The 22,741-nt window shown below is 42.4% G+C and overlaps 2 protein-coding genes across 5 annotated transcripts; one reads left to right on the top strand and one right to left on the bottom strand.

Annotated features, from left to right (window-relative positions):
• Positions 1-190: 190 nt before the first annotated feature.
• On the bottom strand, positions 191-9,682 carry LOC145860328 (uncharacterized). Its single transcript, XM_082960747.1, has 3 exons — positions 7,219-9,682; positions 7,034-7,117; positions 191-3,927 (listed from the first exon to the last, which is right to left on the bottom strand). Exons 1-3 carry the CDS (start codon positions 7,273-7,275, stop codon positions 3,586-3,588), a joined length of 483 nt encoding a protein of 160 aa, XP_082816873.1. The 5' UTR covers positions 7,276-9,682; the 3' UTR covers positions 191-3,585.
• A 227-nt stretch (positions 9,683-9,909) lies between these two features.
• On the top strand, positions 9,910-20,876 carry LOC106568954 (mediator of RNA polymerase II transcription subunit 26). 4 transcript variants are annotated; one of them, XM_014139840.3, is made up of 4 exons: positions 9,910-10,204; positions 10,341-10,492; positions 17,325-17,399; positions 17,654-20,876. In XM_014139840.3, the coding sequence occupies exons 2-4, from the start codon at positions 10,421-10,423 to the stop codon at positions 19,322-19,324; spliced, it is 1,818 nt and encodes a 605-aa protein (XP_013995315.3). In that variant the 5' UTR covers positions 9,910-10,204; positions 10,341-10,420; the 3' UTR covers positions 19,325-20,876. The 4 variants fall into 4 exon arrangements, with proteins under 4 accessions (XP_013995315.3, XP_013995313.3, XP_013995314.3 ...); XM_014139838.3 differs by having other exon boundaries at positions 17,322-17,399; XM_014139839.3 differs by having other exon boundaries at positions 9,928-10,492; positions 17,322-17,399.
• The last annotated feature ends 1,865 nt before the right edge of the window (positions 20,877-22,741 follow it).

Genomic DNA, 22,741 nt, shown 5'->3' with positions numbered 1-22,741 from the left:
CTGACTGATCTACAAACAATAATGAATAGTTATTTATGATACAAGGTTCTTTGTAGATCAGTCAGTCGGCGACCCGCGTCGCCTGCAATGTTGAACAAGCCCATTATGAAGCTCGTGCATTGCGCCCGGCCTACCATAAGTCGCTAATGCGCGATGGGACAGCTAGACCACTGCGCCACTCGGGAGGCCCCACCAGTGTACTACTTTTGTGAAGAAAATCTATTTTCCCAATTTTTGTATTTGTTATTTTTTTAATGATTTTTAAGGGGGTGCTGCATGCCTACTTCCTGTGGCTATGCACTCTTAAACAACGTAATTTTAAAAAACTTGTAAAGTCTACACATTAGTCCACCCTGTTTGTAACATATTCTAGTTTTTTGAAACAGAACTGTATTGAGATCAAATGTTTAATTGATGAGAAAATGTGCAGAATGTCTACCAAAATCCCTCTTTCTCCAGCTTCTCCCACTGCTCAACACTGGGCTTCCTCATCACCATATTTGGTGGTGACTGGAAATGCCAAACAATTTTTCTATTTGTGTTGGGGCTATATGGCGCTTCAAAACTCAGACTTACGACTTCAGTGTTTTCAAGACAACTGGGAACTCAGGGGAAAAAATGAGCTCCGACCAGAATTATAATTTTTTTGAACAATCATCCAACTCCGGCCTCCTTTCTAGAGCTCTGACCTGAAGACCACTAACGTCAATATTTTACCTCGTGTTTTTCTGAATTCCCAGTTGTCTTGAACGCATCATGAAGGCAACTGGGAACTCGGGGGGAACGAGGTTGAATCATTCGGTCAGTGATCTTCAGGTCAGAAAGTCGGCGCTCTAGAAAGAGTTGAATGACCATTGAAATAACATTTTCCCAATCGGAGCTCGTTTTTTGTCAAGGGTACATGGCTGTATAGAGAAAATATTTCAAGAGTCTGAATAAGAATACAATTGGATAAAGCCACAGAAAAAGAACAAACATTCGTACCTATGCTGTCAATGTAATTCTCTCCATGTCAGCAAGTTCCCTGCATAGACCTAACCACATATCTTTTGAGAGTGCATGTTTATTTTTACAGCATTTTGTTACACATTATTTCTATTTATTTCATCTTTATTTAACTAGGCAAGTCAGTTAAGAACAAATTCTTATTTACAATGACGGCCTACCAAAAGGCAAAAGGCCTCCTGCGTGGGATGGGGGCTGGGATTAAAAATAAATGTAAAAAAAATATAGGACAAAACACACATCACGACAAGAGAGACACTACATAAAGAGAGACTTAAGACGACAACATATGTCAGCAGCACATGACAACACAGCATGGAAGCAACACAACATGACAACAACATGGTAGCAGCACAAAACAGGGTACAAACATTGTTGGGCACAGACAAAAGCACAAAGGGCAAGAAGGTAGTGACAACAATACATCACGCAAAGCAGCCACAACTATCAGTAAGAGTGTCCATGATTGAGTCTTTGAATGAAGAGATTGAGATAACAGTCCAGTTTGAACTGAAAAGACGAGCGACACAGGGATGTGTGTGCTTTGGGGACCTTTAACAGAATGTGACTGGCAGAACGGGTGTTGTATGTGGAGGATGAGGGCTGCAGTAGATATCTCAGATAGGGGGTAAGTAAGAGGGTTTTATAAATAAGCAACAACCAGTGGGTCTTGCGACAAGTATACAGAGATGACAAGTTTACAGAGGAGTATAGAGTGCAGTGATGTGTCCTATAAGGAGCATTGGTGGCAAATCTGATGGCTGAATGGTAAAGAACATCTAGCCACTCGAGAGCACCCTTACCTGCCGATCTATAAATTACGTCTACATAATCTAGCATGGGTAGGATGGTCATCTGAATAAGGGTTAGTTTGGCAGCTGGAGTAAAAGAGGAACGATTATGATAGAGGAAAACAAGTCTAGATTTAAATTTAGCCTGCAGCTTTGATATGTGCTGAGAGAAGGACAGTGCACCATCTAGCCATACTCCCAAGTACTTGTAGGAAGGGACTACCTCAAACTCTAAACCCTCAGAGGTAGTAATCACACCTGTGGGGAGAGGGGCATTCTTCTTACCAAACCACATGACCTTTGTTTTGGAGGTGTTCAGAACAAGGTTAAGGGCAGAGAAAGCTTGTTGGACACTAAGAAAGCTTTGTTCTAGAGCGTTTAACACAAAATCCGGGGAGGGGCCAGTTGAGTATAAGACTGTATCATCTGCATATAAATGGATGAGAGAGCTTCCTACTGCCTGAGCTATGTTGTTGATATAAATTGAGAAGAGCATGGGGCCTAGGATCAAGCCTTGGGGTACAACCTTGGTGACAGACAGTAGCTGAGACAGCAGATGTTCTGACTTTATACACTGCACTCTTTGAGAGAGGTAATTAGCAAACCAGGCCAAAGACCCCTCAGAGACACCAATACTCCTTAGCTGGCCCACAAGAATGGAATGGTCTACCGTATCAAAAGCTTTGGCCAAGTCCATAAAAATAGCAGCACAACATTGGGTAGAATCAAGGGCAATGGTGACATCATTTAGGACCTTTAAGGTTGCAGTGACACATCCATAACCTGAGCGGAAACCAGATTGCATACCAGAGAGAATACTATAGACATCAAGAAAGCCAGTCAGTTTTTCCAACACTTTTGATAAACAGGGCAAAATAGAAATAGGCCTATAACAGTTAGGATCAGCTTGATCCTAACAGAAGAGAGCTTAGGGCAGGTAGGGTACAGGCCGGTGCTGATGGAGGACGATAGCACCCCACAACAGTCAACAAAGAGCTATTTGAAAGTTTAATGCTTAAAAAAACAGCGAATCAAATTGTTTGGGGACAGACTTGGTGGCGACAACCGAGCACTGAAGGTGACCCTTGGTAAAGATTGCCACTCCCCCAACTTTGGAAGTTCTGTCTTGCCGAAAAAGGTAATAGCCAGAAAGGTTAACATCAGTATTCAAAATACTCTTTCTGAACTACATCTCAGTAATGACTAACACATCTGGATTGGACAGGGACAGGGAGAGCTCTGCAGTGTTGATTTATGACATTTGAATGTGCATTAGGTGGCAACAGGATCATATTTTACAGCAATTTTGTCAGGTAACAGGAATACAAAGCCGGCGAGAGGTGGTTAGAATAGGATGGGGGGCCAAAAGTCAGTGTAACCAATAGAGAGTCAGAGTCCCAAGTGTGGGAACAAACAGTCTGTCCCACGCTAGAGTAAACAAGAAAGTTCATAGTCAACAAATCATGCAGGAGTCATGAGGCAAAATGTACAAGGAAAAAAAATTAACAACTTCGGGCTAGCCATTGTAAGTTCAGAGTCACTCGCCCTAACAGTGCCTGTGTGCTGAAGGCAAGCGAAAGCTCGGTATGGAGGTGAGGGAGCTTGTTCCACCATTGGGGTGCCAGAGCAGCGAACAGTTTTGACTGGGCTGAGCGGGAACTGTGCTTCCTCAGAGGTAGGGGGGCCAGCAGGCCAGAGGTGGATGAACGCAGTGCCCTTGTTTGGGTGTAGGGCCTGATCAGAGCCTGAAGGTATGGAGGTGCCGTTCCCTTCACAGCTCCGTAGGCAATCACCATGGTCTTGTAGCGGATACTGGAAGCCAGTGGAGAGAGCGGAGGAGCGGGGTGACGTGAGAGAACTTGGGAAGGTTGAACACCAGACGGGCTGCGGCGTTCTGGATGAGTTGTAGGGGTTTAATGGCACAGGCAGGGAGCCCAGCCAACAGCGAGTTGCAGTAATCCAGACGGGAGATGACAAGTGCCTGGATTAGGACCTGCGCCGCTTCCTGTGTGAGGCAGGGTCGTACTCTGCGAATGTTGTAGAGCATGAACCTACAGGATCGGGTCACCGCCTTGATGTTAGTGGAGAACGACAGGGTGTTGTCCAGGATCACGCCAAGGTTCTTAGCACTCTGGGAGGAGGACACAAGGGAGTTGTTTATAGACGTCTATGTTTGGGCCAAATCAAGGCTGGTCCAGACCGGACAAAACATAGACGTCAAATGACAGTGGAGGCTCCTAAGGAAAATTAAAATAGTGAAACATTAAAGTTATCCCTTTTTGATAAAACTATATTAAATATATTCACGTCACCAAATAATTGACTAAAAAACACTGTTTTGCAATGAAGGTCTACAATAGCCTCAGCAGAACTCTGTAGGGTAGCACCACGGTGTAGCCGGAGGACAGCTAGCTTCTGTCCTCCTCTGGGTACATTGACTTCAATACAAAACCTAGGAGGCTCATGGTTCTCACCCTCCTCCATGGACTTGCACAGTAATTATGACAACTTCCGCAGGATGTCCTCCAACCTATCAGATCTCTAGCAACATGAACTAACATGTCCACCCAATCAAAGGATCAGAGAATGAATCTAGTGCTGAAAGCATAAGCTAAAGCTAGCTAGCGATGCAGTGCATAAAATGTCAAGATCACTTTGACTCAAAATGCAAGCTGAGATCGACTGCTCAGATAATTTTTTTAATATGACTTAAGCAAGCCTATGCATTTATTAACCAATTTAAAACAGTACTGTAGCAATGAGGTTTGTGTAGTAAGCTATAAACCCAATACATTATCACCGCATATTGGCTTTTCTTGATTTGCCCAACCAATGACTGCATTGTTGTTCAGGCCATTTAAAAATATACAGTTGAAGTCAGAAGTTTACATACACTTAGGTTGGAGTCATTAAAACTCGTTTTTCAACCACTCCACAAATTTCTTGTTAACAAACTATAGTTTTGGCATGTTGGTTAGGACATCTACTTTGTGCAAGACACAAGTAATTCTTCCAACAATTGTTTACAGACAGATTATTTCACTGTATCACAATTCCAGTGGGTCAGAAGTTTATATACACTAAGTTGACTGTGCCTTTAAACAGCTTGGAAAAATCCAGAAAATGATGTCTTGGCTTTAGAAGCTTCTGATAGGCAAATTGACATCATTTGAGTCAATTGGAGGTGTACCTGTGGATGTATTTCAAGGCCTTCCTTCAAACTCAGTGCCTCTTTGGTTGACATCATGGGAAAATCAAAAGAAATCAGCCAAGACCTCAGAAAAAAAACGGTAGACCTCCACAAGTCTGGATCATCCTTGGGAGCAATTTCCAAACGCCTGAAGGTACCACGTTCATCTGTACAAACAATAGTACGCAAGTGTAAACAACATGGGACCACGCAGCCGTCATACCGCTCAGGAAGGAGACACGTTCTGTCTTCTAGAGATGAACATACTTTGGTGCGAAAAGTGAAAATCAATCCCAGAACAACAGCAAAGGACCTTGTGATGATGCTTGAGGAAACAGGTACAAACGTATCTATTATCCACAGTAAAACGAGTCCTATATTGACATAACCTGAAAGGCCGCTTAGCAAGGAAGAAGCCACTGCTCCAAAACCGCCATAAAAAAGCCAGACTACAGTTTGCAACTGCACATGAGGACAAAGATCATACTTTTTGGAGAAATGTCCTCTGATCTGATGAAACAAAAATAGAACTGTTTGGCCATAATGACCATCGTTATGTTTGGAGGAAAAAGAGGGAGGCTTGCAAGCCGAAGAACACCATCTCAACCGTGAAACACGGGGGTGGCAGCATCATGTTGTGGGGGTGCTTTGCTGCAGAAGGGACTGGTGTACTTCACAAAATAGATGGCATCATGAGGTTGGAAAATTATGTGGATATATTGACGCAACATCTCAAGACATCAGTCAGGAAGTTAAAGCTTGGTCGCAAATGGGTCTTCCAAATGGACAACGACCCCAAGCATACTTCCAAAGTTGTGGCAAAATGGCGTAAGGACAACAAAGTCAAGGTATTGGAGTGGCCATCACAAAGCCCTGACCTCAAACCTATAGAAAATGTGTGGGCAGAACTGAAAAAGCGTGTGCGAGCAAGGAGGCCTACAAACCTGACTCAGTTACACCAGCTCTGTCAGGAGGAATGGGCCAAAATTCACCCAATTTATTGTGGGAAGCATGTGGAAGGCTACCCAAAACGTTTGACCCAAGTTAAACAATTCAAAGGCAATGCTACCAAATACTAATTGAGTGTATGTAAACTTCTGACCCACTGGGAATGTGATGAAAGAAAGAAAAGCTGAAATAAATCATTCTCTCTACTATTATTCTGACATTTCACATTCTTAAAATAAAGTGGTAATCCTAACTGACATAAAACAGGGAATATTTACTTGGATTAAATGTCAGGAATTGTGAAAAACTGAGTTTAAATGTATTTGGCTAAGGTGCATGTAAACTTCCGATTTCAACTGTATATATTTCAAAATTTGAGGTAGGCGATATGATCAGACAGGTAATAGATCCGTTGTTGTATTACTTGTAAAGCACAGCTGAGTGAGTATACATTTCAATAATTTGCTTTTTATCTTTAATAGTACTGGGCTGATGGTGCCTGCATCTGATGGTCACTCTCAGTAGACTGAGGGTCCGCCTCTCAACATCACTCCGCTCTCCCTTTCCTCCACTGACACGGACCAAAAAGGGACACGGTCTTCCAGCTGATGGCGAAACTCTAGTCGCACTGCATTATTTCTGCCTCATACACAAATTCATTTTGTTACTTCTATGAACAGAGAAAGTTAAATATTACTTGACATTAAAAGACCCAAGCCGATAATAATAACAACGCAAGCCCAGGGGCAAAAATCTGATATCAACTTTGGAGGGGACAATTACATTACATTTTCTCAAGAGCAATTCCTGAGGGGGACACCAAAAGTAGTGCTGTAACACATAGCCTACATTGTAATATGGTAAATGTATATTGAGGAACCAAAGAAATAAGGTGTTTGCCGTACTAACTACCGGTACCCAAAACTACACAACTAATCACAACAGCAATACCATTGCCTTTAACAAATCTTAGTTCAGTCACCAGTTTAAGTTGAGAGTGGGGGTATCCATGGCATTTTCCAATTATGTTCCTATTTTACAAGTCAAAAAAATTGAGAACCTTTCATAATGTTGCCAAACAAAGACTCAACAAACTTACCTGAAACTCGCCGTCTCTGCCAGTCTGTCCCTGCATATCTGTCCCCAACTCTGCTGTCCGTGTGCCATCTGTTGCCTGCTCTGCCTAATGACATCATTGTGAAACATTTCCATTAGAATTTCATTTCTTTCTTATGAACATTTTATCAACTAGTCTTTGAGATATTAGGCTACTAGGGTTCTTACTTTGCGTTTTGGTGTACTGAAAAATACTCTGATGTCCGTCTTCTGTTTTTCTGCCATTTTTCTACCTGGCTGGCTACACACACACACACACACACAGTGTGTAGGTTATTTACAGTAGGAGATGGGCTTCTATCATCTTATCTTCTATCATTCTATTTGGGCTTCGATCTAAAAGGTAGCTAGCAAATGTGAAACGGATTAAAATGACAAGAGTTGACAGCTGTATGAGTTCACCATTTACACAACATATGCTGCAACCTTTTGTAATTTTAATAGTTTGTTTCATATTGGCTGGCTTCAAACAATAGCTGAATTTGCAAAGCTAGCGAGCACCAATTCCGTTTCAGTGGTGTTTGCTATAATCTTTGCTACCCGGGTTAAATAAAGGTGAAATAAAATAAATTAAAGTTCCCTTGCGACAATTTAGCTTTTGCAACGAGACCATTAAATATATTTAAGACAATGGTAGAAGAGAGTGTAGTTCTGTTCAGTTTGGACTTCAGTTTATCGCTAACCTTATCACAGGGACTTTGAAGCACTAACTTACATCATCTGCATGCTGATCTTGGAATAAATTGACGATAGCAAAGATTACATCTTTGACGACGCCACATAAATGGAATAGGTACTAGCTAGCTTAATAATTAATATTTGCACGCTAGCTCTGCATATTCAGCTAGTGTGTGTGCGTGATTGACTGGATTAACCTCACGTCAGTTATGTTCATTGAGTGCCTTTCAGACAGACACAACCCCTCTGTTACCTTGCCAACTAAGGAACTGGCAGTGGATCAAACCATTGTGAGGCAAAGGGTGGGGGGGGTCGTAATCTTTTGAAACTTAAAAACGCGCTATTAAGTGTCTATAATCAGCACAATTGCTTTCATTGCGTATTATTAATATTATTTAAATTACATAGTTATGTTTCAGTGATATATTGGGGGGGACAAATCATATTTATCCCAGGATGGGGGGGTCGTGTCCCCCCCGTCCCCCCCGGGATTTCCGCCTCTGCGCAAGCGTATAGATACCTTTTCTACTCATTCATTACTGCTACAGTGCTTGTTGTAGCGCTTATAAAAAAGTGTTGAATACAAAGTGTTGACCTTGCTGAGTAAGAACTTAAACATGAACTCACTCATAAAAACAGCATATCTTTGCTGTATTTGACAGTTTCTCTCTCTCTAGTCATGGATTTATAAGTTTTGAAATCTCACAGTATCAACTTTGTTGTAGCTTTCTTTTATGCCTGCTAGGTTACTGAAGACACCGTCATCTGAGCCATCCGATTGGCCAGCGGTAATCTTATAGTGCACTTGATTTGCTCTCTGGTCCCGCTGGGAAAGCAGAGTGTGTACCTTTAGATACATGAAATGGATAAAAATGGCAACAGTTCACCTAACCGGCAAGCAAGGCATCTGAATCGGTTGCACCTACCGCCAACAACCTGTGACGAACACGTGGCTTTATTGTTGCATTTTTTACAGAAATATTTGGCGATCGACTATTTTAAGCCTTAGTTTGTAAAACACCAAAACGAAACATCCGGACAGGACCCAAAAAAAAAGAGTTCCAAAAGACGTCGGCTCGTGCTTACAGGGGGGTAGCCTACCATGTCGGCTGCAATGGAATTGTATGAATGCCCATCATTTGTAAAACAGGCTGAAGCGTTGGCTTTATTAGTCCTGATATCAGCTACCCAACATTATCAGGAGTTGTCGTGTGTTACACAGCGGGAAATACAGAAGCATTTTATTTTTCGCTATGACCAACTTGTCAAAAAAAATTACGGATACAAACGTGTACCACTGATCATGACAATGAGGTGAAACTCCTGGACATCTGCTGTGATTGTCCATTCCATACTGTCAATTGTACTTGACTCGTCCTGTTTTAGGATATGTTTAACATGACAGCGTTTTTCTCATTTGATTGGGCGCCATTTAGGTTAGGCTATTTGATCGGAGAAACATGCATGTGTCCATCTCCTTACATTGTCATACATTTTATTTCCAGCCTGTAGGCTACAGAAAAGGGCCATATACTACATGATTTGCTGCATGATTTATGAACAATATATTTGTTTTTACGGATGTGTCTCTCCAACAGCACCCTGGAGAGGCGCTATTTTGCTCCCCTGTCTTTGACAAAGTGGCCACTGTTTATCGCTGGGTGGCATCAGTGCTTACTTAAAACGCCCATATGCCACTGGTTGAGAAAATGTGACATTTTATGGGGGCAAAATTATGAGGTTTTATGTGTCATTGCATCAGGAAATGCCACCCTCGTTAATCTGCTGCCCTAGGTGGCCGCCTAATCCTGCCTAATAAGTGGGCTGTCCGTGAGCAAAGGTGTCAGCTAGAGATGAGGTCCACGAAGAGTTTGCGGTGGTTTGTAGTCTTGCGTGATGCTTACTTGATGCTAATTAGCATTTTCGAATCTGAGACTAAATAGAGCCGAATATATTCATAAAAGTCACCCTGTCCGAGAGAGTTTTACAGTTATCAAAAACGTCACGCCAGGGTAAGCCTACATGAAACACAGCCCTTATTTGAAGTGCTTCTAAAATCCACAATGGGTCAAATGAATGGTGGAAAAACGATTGGAACCATTTCCGTGTTTGACCAATAGGTTTTATGGGTATTGTGATGCGTCGACTGTGGGGCACAATTACCATATTGCTTACACTGTCAAATCCTCTCGGATCTCCACAAGCGCATAGGGTGTAGGATTGAGGAGTCCATTTGGTATTGATCCCATGTCTCCTCCCTAACAATGGGAGTCGGTGCCCCAAAGGCGGGAAGGCAGGCAAGCGACAAGTTTAGGTCCAAAATACGCCCTTAGAAACGCACTGGGTTTATTTTGGACAGAGTGAAACCAAATATTGTTCTGTGGTGAAACCTCTCGCATCGCCTCTTCCTCTCTGACACGGCCAAGTATTACATCCCATAATGCAATAGGAGGCCGTTGAGATCCAGCAGCTGGTGGTGAGTTTCCAAAGCGCCCAAGAGTCAGTAGCAGGCGGCTGACACATCTCTGAATCCATGTGACATTTTACGAACCTTTAAGCGTAAATGCATCAGATAAATATGCTGCTCAAGTGTCTTGCATATCTCCCTAAAGGCCTGTGAGTGTCTACAAGTACCACAGTATTCGTTGTTGGAGGATTCCTCCCCCGTCTGCCGGATCGCACCGAACAGGCAATGACAACGGCCTCAGCAACTCCGCAGCAGATGAGAGACCGGCTGCTGCAGGCCATCGATAGTCATAGCAATGTGAGTAACTAGCTATCTGGACGAATATTTGCTATCGCATTTTTAAAAAACTATGCCAATTATCCATTGTTAAATGATAGCTAATCATACAGGCTTGTGAGTTGACACCTTGCTTGCTAGCTAGCAAGCTTGCTACGCTAACGTTACCGGGCGTCAGCTAGTAAGTTAGCTAAGTTGCTAACCTGCCCAACAGGATAACGTTAATGTTTAGCCAGCTAGTTTTAGCATTGGCCAGCCTCTTAGCTAGCCAGTCACAACTCTCGCAGGTCAAACTACCAATACCATATGTTAACGTTAACTGGGCAGATGGCGAACTAGCTGCAAACGTAAAAACAAGTTCACTTTTGATACACTTTAGTAAAGAATGACAGACGAAATAGCGTTAGCCTAGCTAGTTTACTTCAAGTTGACACTTAACTTTTCTCGCATTCCTCGCCCGTCATACGTTGTTGCATAACTTCGCTAACGTTAGTAAGCTAGTAGCTACCACCTATCTATGTGCTTTTAAGCAACGCGGGTGTATTTAGTTACATACACTACCCGTTGCTTTCAATTCTAGTATTCGGTTGCACAAAAAGTCAGTGGGAAGCCAGAAGATAAATACAATTCCATTTCAACTTACTGTGCACTGGTGGCAGGAGGGTTGATCAATATATCTTGGGGAATTTGAGACAAAATCTAAAATATTAATATTGAAGACTTTAGGGTGTCCAATTAAAAAAATAAAAAATACATTTTGACGAATGGGTAAAATGTTGTCGATTAAACTTGTCTCGTATCATAGTGTGACAATACACAACACTGAACAATAATATAAATGCAGAAATTTAATTTTGAGTTAGTTCATAAGGAAATCAGTTTCTTGTAATAAAATCATTAGGCCCTAATCTATGTATATCATATTACTTGGAATAAAGTTAAAGTTGGGGAGTGGATCAGAAATCCAGTCATCACCATTTGCCTCATGCAGCGCAACACACCACCTTTGCATAGATTTGATTGGACTGTTGATTATGGAATGTTGTCCCGCTCATTTTCAATGGCTGTGCAAAATTTCTGGATATTGGCGGGAACTGGAACACGCTGTCGTACACGTCGATCCAGCGCCTCCCAAACATGCTCAATGGGTGACGTGTCTGAGTATGCAGGCCATACTCACCAGACATGTCACCCATTGAGCATGTGTGGGAGACCTGGGACTTTTCAGCTTCCAGGAATTGTGTAGAGATCCTTGCGACATTATCATACTGGAACGTGAGGTGATGGCGGCGGATGAATGGCACGACAATGGGCCTCGGGATCTTGTCACTGTGTATTGAAATTGCCATTGATCGTGCCAGGTTTCCTCCAGACATATCGCTTGGCATTCAGGCCAAAGAGTAAAATCTTGGTTTCATCAGACCAGAGAATCTTGTTTCTCTTGGTCTGAGTCCTTTAGGTGCCTTTTGGCAAACTGCAAGTGGGCTGTCTTGTGCCTTTTACTGAGGAGACCTGGGACTTCCATCTGGCCACTGTACCAGAAAAGCCTGAGGGTTGTTCTTCTGGAAGGTTCTCCCATCTCCAGAGGAGCTCTGTCAGAGTGACCATCGGGTTCTTGGTCACCTCCCTGATCAAGGCCCTTCTCCCCCGATTGCTCAGTTTGGCTGGGCGGCCAGCTCTAGGAAGAGTGTTGGTGGTTCCAAACTTGTTCCATTTAAGAATGATGGAGGCCACTGTGTTCTTGGGGACCTTCAATGCTATAGAATTGTTTTGGTACCCTTCCCCAGATCTGTGACACAATCCTGTCTCGGAGCTCTAAGGACAATTCCTTCGACTTCATGGCTTGGTTTTTGCTCCAACAAGCACTGTCAACTGTGGGACCTTATATAGACAGGTGTGTGTGCCTTTCCAAATCATGTCCAATCAATTCAATTTACCCCAGTTGCTCCAATCAAGTTGTAGAAACATTTCAAGGATGATCAATGGAACAGGATCCACCTGAGCTCAATTTCAATTCTCATAGCAAAGGGTCTGACTACTTATGTAAATAAGGTATTTCTGCCTTTTTTAGTTTTAATAAATTAACAATTTCAAAAAACCTGTTCACTTTGTCCTCTGAGCAAGAGGACAAGTACATTAGTCTCTAGTTTGAGAAACATACGCCTCAAGTCCTCAACTGGCAGCTTCATTAAATAGTACCCGCTAAAACACCAGTCTCAATGTCAACAGTGAAGAGGCGACTCCGTGGTGCTGGCCTTCTAGGCAGAGTTGCAAGGAAAAAGCCATATCTCAAACTGGCCAATAAAAGATTAAGATGGGCAAAAGAACACAGACACTGGACAGAGGAACTGCAAAAGGGTTTTCTAATGATCAATTATCCTTTTAAAATTATAAACTTGGATTAGTTAACACAACGTGCCATTGGAACACAAGAGTGATGGTTGCTGATAATGGGCCTCTGTACACCTATGTAGATATTCCATTAAAAAAAAACAGCCGTTTCCAGCTACAATAGTCATTTACAACATTAACAATGTCTACACTGTATTTCTGATCAATTTGATATTTTAATGGACAAAAAATTAAATCCTTTTTTTTTTTTTTTTAAATAAACAAGGACATTTCTAAGTGACCCCAAACTTTTAAATGGTAGTGTGTACCAGTCAAAAGTTTGAACACCTACTCATTCCAGGGTTTTGTTTTATTTTTACTATTTTCTACATTGTTGATTGTGTGCAAAGCTGTTAAGGCAAAGGGTGGCTACTTTTGGTTACTACATAATTCCATATGTGTTATTTCATAGTTCATGTCTTCACTATTATTCTACAATGTAGAAAATAGTAAAAATAAAACAAAACCCTGGAATGAGTAGGTGTCAACTTCTTTGACTAGTACTAGATATTTATGTTTTGGAATTTTTACCCCTTATAGGGTGACTAAATCAATGGAGGCCAGAGAAAAGTGGTAAAAAATCTGGAAAATTGCATCGCGTCAGCTAGGCTAGATTCTGTGCAAGAAATAAGGCTACTGGCTACCTGACAGGCTCCTTTGCCTGTTGAACTCGTCATCTTTCTTCTCGAATCCGCAGGACATTTCTTTATTTAACCAGGTAGGCCGGTTGAGAACAAGTTCTCATTTACAACTGCGACCTGGCCAAGATAAAGCAAAGCAGTGTGACACAAACAACACAGTTACACATGGGATAAACAAACGTACAGTCAATAACACAATAGAAAAATCTATATACAATGTGTGCAAATGTAGTAAGATTAGGGAGTTAAGGCAATAAACAGGCCATAGTGGTGAAATAATTACAATTTAGCATTAACACCAGAGTGATAGATGTGCAGATGATGATGTGCAAGTAGAGAACAATATGGGGATGAGGTAGTTGGATGGGATGTGTACAGGTGCAGTGATTGGTAAGCTGCTCTGACAGCTGATGCTTAAAGTTAGTGAGGGAGATATGTCTCCAGCTTTAGTGATTTTTGCAATTTGTTCCAGTCATTGGCAGCAGAGAACTGGAAGGAAAGGCGGCCAAAGGAGGAGTAGGCTTTGGGGGTGACCAGTGAAATATACCTGCTGGAGTGAGTGCCACGGGTGGCTGTTGCTATGGTAACCAGTGAGCTGAGATAAGATTGGGCTTTACCTAGCAAAGACTTATAGGTGACCTGGAGCCAGTGGGTTTGGCGACGAATATGAAGTGAGGGCCAGCCAACGAGAGCATACAGGTCGCAGTGGTGGGTAGTATATGGGGCTTTGGTGACAAAACAGATGGCACTGTGATAGACTACATCTAATTTGCTGAGTAGAGTGTAGGAGGCTATTTTGTAAATGACATCGCCGATGTCAAGGATCGGTAGGGTAGTCAGTTTTACGAGGTTATGTTTAGCAGCATGAGTGAAGGATGCTTTGTAGCAAAATAGGAAGCCAATTCTAGATGTAATTTTGGATTGGAGATGCTTAATGTGAGTCTGGAAGGAGAGTTTACAGTCTAACCAGACACCTAGGTATTTGTAGTTGTCCACATATTCTAACTCAGAACCGTCCAGAGTAGTGATGCTAGTCGAGCGGGTGGGTGCGGGCAGCGATCGGTTGAAGAGCATGCATTTAGTTTTACTAGCATTTTAGAGCAGTTAGAGGCTACGGAAGGAGTGTTGTATGGTATTGAAGCTCGTCTGGAGGTTTGACATAAAGCAATAGAGGTAAGATGGATATCGATTTGAGACATGACATGTAATATTTTAGTATATGCTTTTCATGTTATTCAAAATCATACATTTTTCAAAGATTTCTCACAAGTACAAGAACATCTCTGAAATGTCAATGAAGCACTGAGAATATGCCAAGCTTTATTTTCCAAGACTTTTACATGCAATTGTTTCTTTTTGTGACCCGTGGAAACCACTTTGATGACGACCACCACAAGAAGAAACCTGAACCTCTGTCAACAGCTCTGCGCTTATTATCATCTGTATTAGGTTCTCACGTTTTAGAACGTAATAATGAGAAAATCAATGCTTTCACAATGCCTGAAATGCTAGTGGTAGTTACATGTTTTTGTTTGTTTTAATTTTAGGGCACATTGACAGATTTTTCACATAGTCGGCTATGGGAATTCGAACCAGGAACCTTTTGTTTACTGGCCCAATGCTCTTAACCGCTTGACTACCTGCTGCACAATTGTATAACATAGAGGTCCTTGAAAATTCTAATTAAGTACTTGAAAATGTCCCTGAATTTGACTTGCCAATGCCTGGATGAACCCTGCTTAAAGGATGTATAGTCCTAGGCCTATGTTGTAAGTGGGGTTATGGACCAATTTGAATATATTCCTTTAAGTACACATGTGGAACTGCATAAAAATTTAAAAATGAATAAATCAAACCATTTTGATCCCAATGTCACAGAAAGATATATATATATGAGATCGATCGTATACCGTGGTATTTGGAAATGCCCACAGGATGGTATTTCTGTACCGTTCAAACCTATTTATTTGTAGCTACTTAAGTAAATACCTGCAGCCAACTTGTGCAATACATTAGGAGATAAAGCAGATTGCGCTCTTTCACCAGTCACATTATTTAACATTATGAAGCTTACCGTATTTCTCCAGAACAGTTGAATCAGCAAATTTCTTGTGCCCATTTTATGAAGCAATTTTATCCAATGTATTTCTGTATATTTTTGCTTTAGGACATTTATAATATTTTTCTTACATTTAGTTCCGCTGGAAAGTTATAAGCTTCCAAAGTTTTGAATAGAAAAGGCCATTCAAGACTGTCTAAAGCCTTTTCTGCATCAACAGCCATGATTGATATATCTTGTTTTTTTGTGTATGGTATTAAACTGAAACATGTATTTGTTTGAGTGTCTATTTTTAATAAACCCTGTATGTATCAAGTCTAAGACTTTGACCATTCTATTGCTTATGAGCGTAGTTATTATTGTATTGTCACAGGGTGTCCTATTCACTGTTTCTTATGGATACCGATACCTACGTTTTATATATGCAACAAGCTACTGTCCATGGCTGGCTGGCTAGCTAGCTAACATGTTTTAAACCAGTGGTCACCAACTGGGTGATCGACTTCGATCTCCACGTCATTCCTTGTCGAGCACCAAACATTTCTGTAAAAAACCCAACGGTAAAGCCTTACGTTCCTATTTTTCTCATTTGTTTCACGCCGTGGGTGGTATTTGCACCTGATTCAGAAGCACTAGTGCCATGGAGGCAAAGTCTTCCTATTTTGAACCATTTCATGTGTCTGAAGGTAGAACTCCACCTACCCGGCAGGCCCAGAGGTAAAATCAAGTGCACCTTTAGGCCTACCGCTGGCCAATCAGCTCAGATCACCATGTCTGCAGTTTGTTTGAGCCATAGACTCTAGAAAGAAGACGAGAGCGCACAGCGAAGTTGATAGTGAGATTTCAAAACTTTTAAAACCATGACTAGAGCGAATCAACAAATACAGTATGGTTTTGAGTGAGCTCATGTTTAAATTGTTATTCAGCACTGTCAACACTTTGTGTATTTTTAGGGCTTATAAAAGTATTGAACATACTCTCTACTTCCACTCACTCTACAACCAGCACTGCAGCTGTATTGATTGAGTAGCAAAGTGTTTCGGTAAGCTTGCGTTATTATTAACGGCTTGTGTCATTTAATATCGAGGGATGTTTCACTTTCTCTGGTCATAGGAGTAACAACATGAATTGGTGCACAATGCAGATATGAGGTTCGCCGTTAGCTGGAATACGATGTCCCCTTTCCTCAGCGGGAGGGAGCGCGGCAGGACGGTGAGGCAGCGTTGCTGCTGTGCTCTCCCCCTCTGACCATCAGATGAAGGCCATCAGTCCAGTACAATTTTAAAATGCTAGTTATTATGCTCAGCTGCGCAAATGATCTGTTACCAGTTTATGTACCTCAAATTAGTTAATTGAAAAATGGTCTGAGAACAACATTGGCAGGTCAATTCAAGCATAGCCAATATACACTGAATGTTTTGGACCTGTACCCTACTGCCCAAACCTCATTGCAACAAAACTGTTTTTTTTGAATAGGTTCATGTTGCACAGGCTTATGTTTAAGTCATGTTTGAAAAATAAATCTCAGCTTGCATTTTGACTCTGATCTTGACTCAAAAGTCTGGTGCGCACTGTTGAAATAATATAATAATTGCTAGACTGATTGTTAGACAGTTAATAGCCAGCATAGCGTTTAGCTCTAGCAAGGTAGTAGGCCAGCCAGCAAGCCAACTGTTGTGTACTTAGCTGTTACTTCTAACTAGCTTAGTAACTCTGTGCTGAAAATCTGTGTTCTGATCATCTCTTTTGCTCCTTCCAGCAGATTCACAATATGGTGGCAGTATTAGAAGTTATCACATACTTGGAGAAATTCCCTATCACCAAAGAAGCACTTGAGGTAAGACCCAAAGCTTTTTAAGTGCTTTGATTGTTGCCTGTGACAATGATTTTAGTATTCTTAAAAGGATAATTTGGGATTTTGGCAACATAGCCCTTTTTATCTATTTTGCTACTATTGGCTTGTGAACTACCTCCAACTTCCTTCATACTGGACACATAGACATATAAATGGGATCCACAAGTTCATCTGACTCTGGGCCAAAATCCCAAAGTATCCCCTTTAACAACTTTTTATTTGAATTACCAATTTAGGAAACCCGATTGGGGAAACTGATCAATGACGTGAGGAAGAAGACCAAGGATAAAGACCTTGCCAAGCGTGCCAAGAAGCTTTTGCGGAGCTGGCAGAAATTGATCGACCCAGGGCAAAATGAGACTCCATCGCGGGGGGCAGTAAGTGTCTCGGGCTCTGCCAATGGCAGTGCCCACCCCTGTCGGACTGACGTTCCACCCCCTGACGTATCCCTGGCAGGCAAAGGTGTCCAAGAGGTCAAAACCAGAAATGACGTCCACAACACCTACTCGCCCAAAGCGGAGAAGTCAAGCAGCAGGAAGCGTAGAGGGGAGCAAAAGGACAGTGTGCACTTACCGGCCAAAACTTCCAAGATGTCCCCCAACGAGCAGATGCACAACTCCACTCCGCCACCTCCCACAAATGGGATTGCAGGTAACCCTGAGGCTCCCCAAGACCTAGAGGCTACCCCTTCGCCGGACAGGGCCCGGACAGAGCACATTGAGAATGAAAAACACAGTAGAATCCCTGTCAATGCTGTCAAACCTCACCCCAGCTCCCCGGGCATCGCCAAACTACCTAGCACTTCCTCTTTACTCAAGACTGCTGTGTTGCAGCAGCAAGCAAGGCTGGACGAAGGAGGAGGGCAATATCTGACCAAAAGCCCCCGCTGTGCCTCAAGTCCACGGACTATGAAGCAAGAGACTATGTCCAAGCACTCTTCAACATATGCACCAAAAGGGACTATCCCAAGCCCAGCGCGGAGTCCTCGCTTGCCTTCGTCCCAGCCTTTAACGTCCCCAGCCCAAGTGTCTCATGTGAATGGGCCGCCACCCCCTGCCCATAGGGCCTCACTGCACTGGCCTGGCTCCACAGAGGCCACCACCAATCCCCCACACAGCACTGCAACACTGGAACCCCTGCCTGTCTTCCTTCCCACCACCCATCCCGCCCCACAAAACTCTGAGAGCGCGGAACTCCACAGACCCACCCCCTCCTCCTCTGTAATGGTAGTCAAGGCTGAGGCAGAAGTCTCTGCCTCCAGCTCGGACCGCAAAAAGAGGAAGAAGTACAGGTCCAGGGACTACTCTGTCAACCTGCAGGGGCAGGACACGGAGGACAAAACAAAGCCTGTGCGGTTAAAAGAACGCAGGCTAACGTTTGATCCTGTGACTGGACAGATCAAGTCCATGGTACATAAAGAACCCTGTCAGGTGGAGGAACCCCCAATGCCACCTTCCCCTAAGCCCCAGCAGAGAACTGATCTGCATCCGCAGCAGCCTCCCACCCCAAGCCCCTTCCAACAGACTAACTGGAAAGAGCTGTCCCGAAACGAGATCATCCAGTCCTACCTAAACCTTCAGAGCAACGTGCTCACATCCTCGAGGGTCCAGGCCCCCGGCGCGCACTTTTTCATGTCAGAATACCTGAAACGGGAGGAGAGCGATCTCAGGGAGGCGAGGCGAGGAGTCCACGTCTTGCAGCTGGATAGCTCGGTAACGGACACACCTGGAGTGAGCCGGGAGGTGACCGACAAGGACCTCCACAGAGTACATACGGAGCACTGGCAAGGGGTAAATGGTTGTTACGACACCAAGGGCACTTGGTACGACTGGACGGAGTGTATATCGTTGGACCCACATGGGGATGAGAGCAAACTGAACATCCTGCCATATATTTGCCTAGACTGAGATGGGGTGTCTGTCCCAAGTTTGTCAAAGGGCTGTTTCAGTTCTGTTTTTCAAAAATAAAAAGTTGCAGGAAAGATGTGCCCGTTTGCAGAGTGCTGCTACTAACAATTCATTGCAAACTAGGGTTCTAGTGTAGGGTTGGCTGGAGTTTAGCTTTCCAGTTACGTGCTCAGAGGGTGTTGAAAGCGTTTATCTAGCACAGTTAAAGCCGAACGTGTCCAGTGAGTGGAATACTGACACCTATTTGGGAGTTACAAGAAGCTTTATGTGACATCTACAAAAATAAATTATACAATTTCTTATCATGTATGCATCTATTTATTTGACCTTTTCAGTTTTTTTGGGAGGTTTATGGAAACGATGTACAAAACCTGTAGAGCTTTTCTGTTTGCGTCACATACTGTTGACCTGTTCTGCAATGCAAAAGAGGCATAACATTGTTTTACACATTCTTTTGTTTTTGGTTGGCCGATACATGTTAGCGATCCAACATTCCATACTCCACCCCTCATCTTCTCTCCTCACCACTCTGTTCTGATGTACACATGCCATCATGCGTTTCTTCCCGGAGGAAGTTCAACAAAAATGTGCCTCCTTTTGTTCAATCAACAAAGTATTTTAAAAGTTATCTTTGTTTTTCTATTTACTTCTCCCCCAACAATCCTCACCCAGGCAGAAAATGTTGAAACAGAGGGGACTAATACAACTGTGAGGACAAGAAAATAAGGAATTGTTTGTATGCTGGAACTATACTTGTTAACATTCCTTTAGCAATCGTTTTGGCTTATGAAATTTAATCACGAGACTTTCAAAGTTGAACAGCCTTTATGAATATACAGAAATGAAACCTTTCTATTTAGTTTAGAGGCAGGCATCTTCTGTAATTTCATAATTTACATTAAGGTATGTGTAGATACAAACAAAACACCTGCAAGGTCCACATTTTTGACAGTCAATTTCCCTCCAATCTTTCAAGGGTTTGTATTGCAGGAATGTTCTACTCATTGAGAAGCGTGCGTGATGGTAAATGAACAAGTGTTGTTTCTTTTGCTATTTTGTTGAAAACTACAAACTTAGAGAGAGCGCCGCCTTAACGTTTTCCATGTGACAATTCAGAGAACTGTTTTGTTTTTCTTATTCTCATCTTGCATTGCCACGGTTCTCCACATATGACATGACTTCAGATGGGGTAAGGTCAGACTGTGCGCCGCTACATTCATCCCTACCAATGTGCCTTTTTGATGTCAAATCTGGATTTGCTTTCGCATAACACTCCTGTCCTTGGAACTAGGTTTGTGTGTTGCAATTCCAAATTCCATGTCCGATGATGCTGGAATATGCACCATCTTTTTTTTTTCTAAGCAATGGTCCTTAGTGAACTCTGATCCAGAATGGGTAAATTGCATACAATGAGGCATCACTCAAACACAGCTCGCAATAAAGAAATGCTAAAGATGATTGATTGTGGATCTGGTCAGTTTGACTGGGACATCTTTATTTGTTCAGTGTTTAACATCTCATTTGTTTGAAAAATAAAGTGATCTAAACCCTATGCACAGTTTTCTCATTTGCGATAAGACTTCATTCTTACGCAATATAAACCCAGATGTTTTTGTATTGTATTCATGATGGGATTATTAACAGGTCAATGTTGGCTTTAATATGGTACATACAATGATGTATGTCTACACTATGTAGGTACATTACTCCTTTGGTTTCCATTGTGTTCTCAGTGAATCCTCATGGGGGAGCACTTGGCCAGTTTATGAAGTAATAGAGAAATTCAACATTTTCAAAAAATGGAGCTGAATGGGTTATGACAAGTTCTGCAGTTAAACTGTGTTGAACATCACTTACAAAAAAGTGTAGTATGCTGCAAATACTGTGTCCAAAATGCAGTATAGCTGCAGTTCAAATGCAGTACACTGTAATTATTCTGCAATTACTGTGTCCAAGATACCTCAGTCAATTGCAGTTTCAAAACGGCAATCTTTTTTTGTAAGAATTGCTTTGTATCTTTGAATTGCAAAGGGGTGTCTTTCACTTCCTTGAGTGGTTCTCTCTTCATTGTTATGTCAAACCGCAACAACTATGAACAAACCTTTTCCTTCCTGATAAGATAACCAAGTCTACATGTGTTTCAGAACATCTCAGTGCGGAACCCTTCCCATCAACACATGACTAAGCTGCTCAGTGCACTTTTACCTCACCTGGGGCCTCATTTATGAATGTTGCGTATGTACAAAATATACCCAAACAAAAGTTGGCATATATAAAAACAACTTGGTGGGAGAATCTCAATTGCATACTCCTTTAATCCTCTCCTCAAGACCCATTGGCGGAGAAGGTCAGAGGGGCGGAACCTCAGGCTTTCTCATCCAAAGGGTTTTGAGGAGGCAAGGAGAGGATGTGAGGAGTATGCAATTGAGATTCCTCCTTAATTTAGCGTTTCCAAAACTTGGTCGTCAGGATCCCAAGGGGTGCACATTTTGGGTTTTGCCCTAGCACCACTCAGCTTGATGATCACGTGCACCCCTTGGGGTACCGAGTTTGGAAAGTTATGCCTTAACTCAATGCAAACTTTGGACCATGTGTGTGCACATTTGAAGGATTGGGCGCGTTCCTATGCTTAGATGTTGCTGATGCCTGACAAATCTTACAATGCCTGGTTAGGTATTTTTAAGTATCAGCTAACCACATACAGTGCATTCGGAAAAGTATTCAGACACCTTGACTTTTTCTACATTTTGTTAGGTTACAGCCTTTATTATACAATTGATTTAAATAAATTTCCCTCATCAATCTGCACACAATACCCCATAATGACAAAGCAAAAACTGGTTTTTGAATTTTTTGCAAAAAATAAATAAACAAATACCTTATTCAAATCTAATTGTATTTACATAAGTATTCAGACCTTTTGCTATGAGACTTGAAATTGAGCTCAGGTGGATGCTGTTTCCATTGATCATTCTTGAGATGTTTCTTCAACTTGATTAGAGTCCACCTGTGGTAAATTCAATTGATTGGACATGATTTGGAAAAGCACACACCTGTCTGTATAAGGTCCCACAGTTGACAGTGCATGTCAGAGCAAAAACCAAGCAGTGAGGTTGAAGGAATTGTTCGTAGAGCTCCCGAGACAGGATTGTGTCAAGGCACAGATCTGGGGAAGGGTACCAAAAATATTTCAGCCTCATTGAAGGTCCCCAAGAACACAATCATTCTTAAATGGAAGAAGTTTGGAACCACCAAGACTCTTCCTAGAGCTGGCCACCTGGCCAAATTGAGCAATCGGGGGAGAAGGACCTTGGTCATGGAGGTGACCAAGAACCCAATGATCACTCTGACAGAGCTCCAGAGTTCCTCTGTGGAGATGGGAGAACCTTCCAGAAGGACAACCATCTCTGCAGCACT

Source organism: Salmo salar, chromosome 14, assembly GCF_965601325.2.
Source record: "Salmo salar chromosome 14, fSalSal1, whole genome shotgun sequence".
In the NCBI taxonomy this organism is placed as follows: domain Eukaryota; kingdom Metazoa; phylum Chordata; class Actinopteri; order Salmoniformes; family Salmonidae; genus Salmo; species Salmo salar.
This window is presented reverse-complemented; position numbering and strand designations above follow the sequence as displayed.

What these genes read in the sequence shown, in the direction of transcription:
- LOC145860328 (XM_082960747.1), bottom strand. Translation starts at nt 7,275, where the DNA reads ATGGCAGAAAAACAGAAGACGGACATCAGAGTATTTTTCAGTACACCA. An exon ending in TCAGTACACCAAAACGCAAA is followed by an intron (nt 7,118 to 7,218) that starts GTAAGAACCCTA and finishes TGATGTCATTAG; the next exon opens with GCAGAGCAGGCAACAGATGG. An exon ending in GCAGAGACGGCGAGTTTCAG is followed by an intron (nt 3,928 to 7,033) that starts GTAAGTTTGTTG and finishes TCCTCCTCCCAG; the next exon opens with AGTGCTAAGAACCTTGGCGT.
- LOC106568954 (XM_014139838.3), top strand. Translation starts at nt 10,421, where the DNA reads ATGACAACGGCCTCAGCAACTCCGCAGCAGATGAGAGACCGGCTGCTG. An exon ending in CCATCGATAGTCATAGCAAT is followed by an intron (nt 10,493 to 17,321) that starts GTGAGTAACTAG and finishes TGCTCCTTCCAG; the next exon opens with CAGATTCACAATATGGTGGC. An exon ending in TCACCAAAGAAGCACTTGAG is followed by an intron (nt 17,400 to 17,653) that starts GTAAGACCCAAA and finishes TTACCAATTTAG; the next exon opens with GAAACCCGATTGGGGAAACT.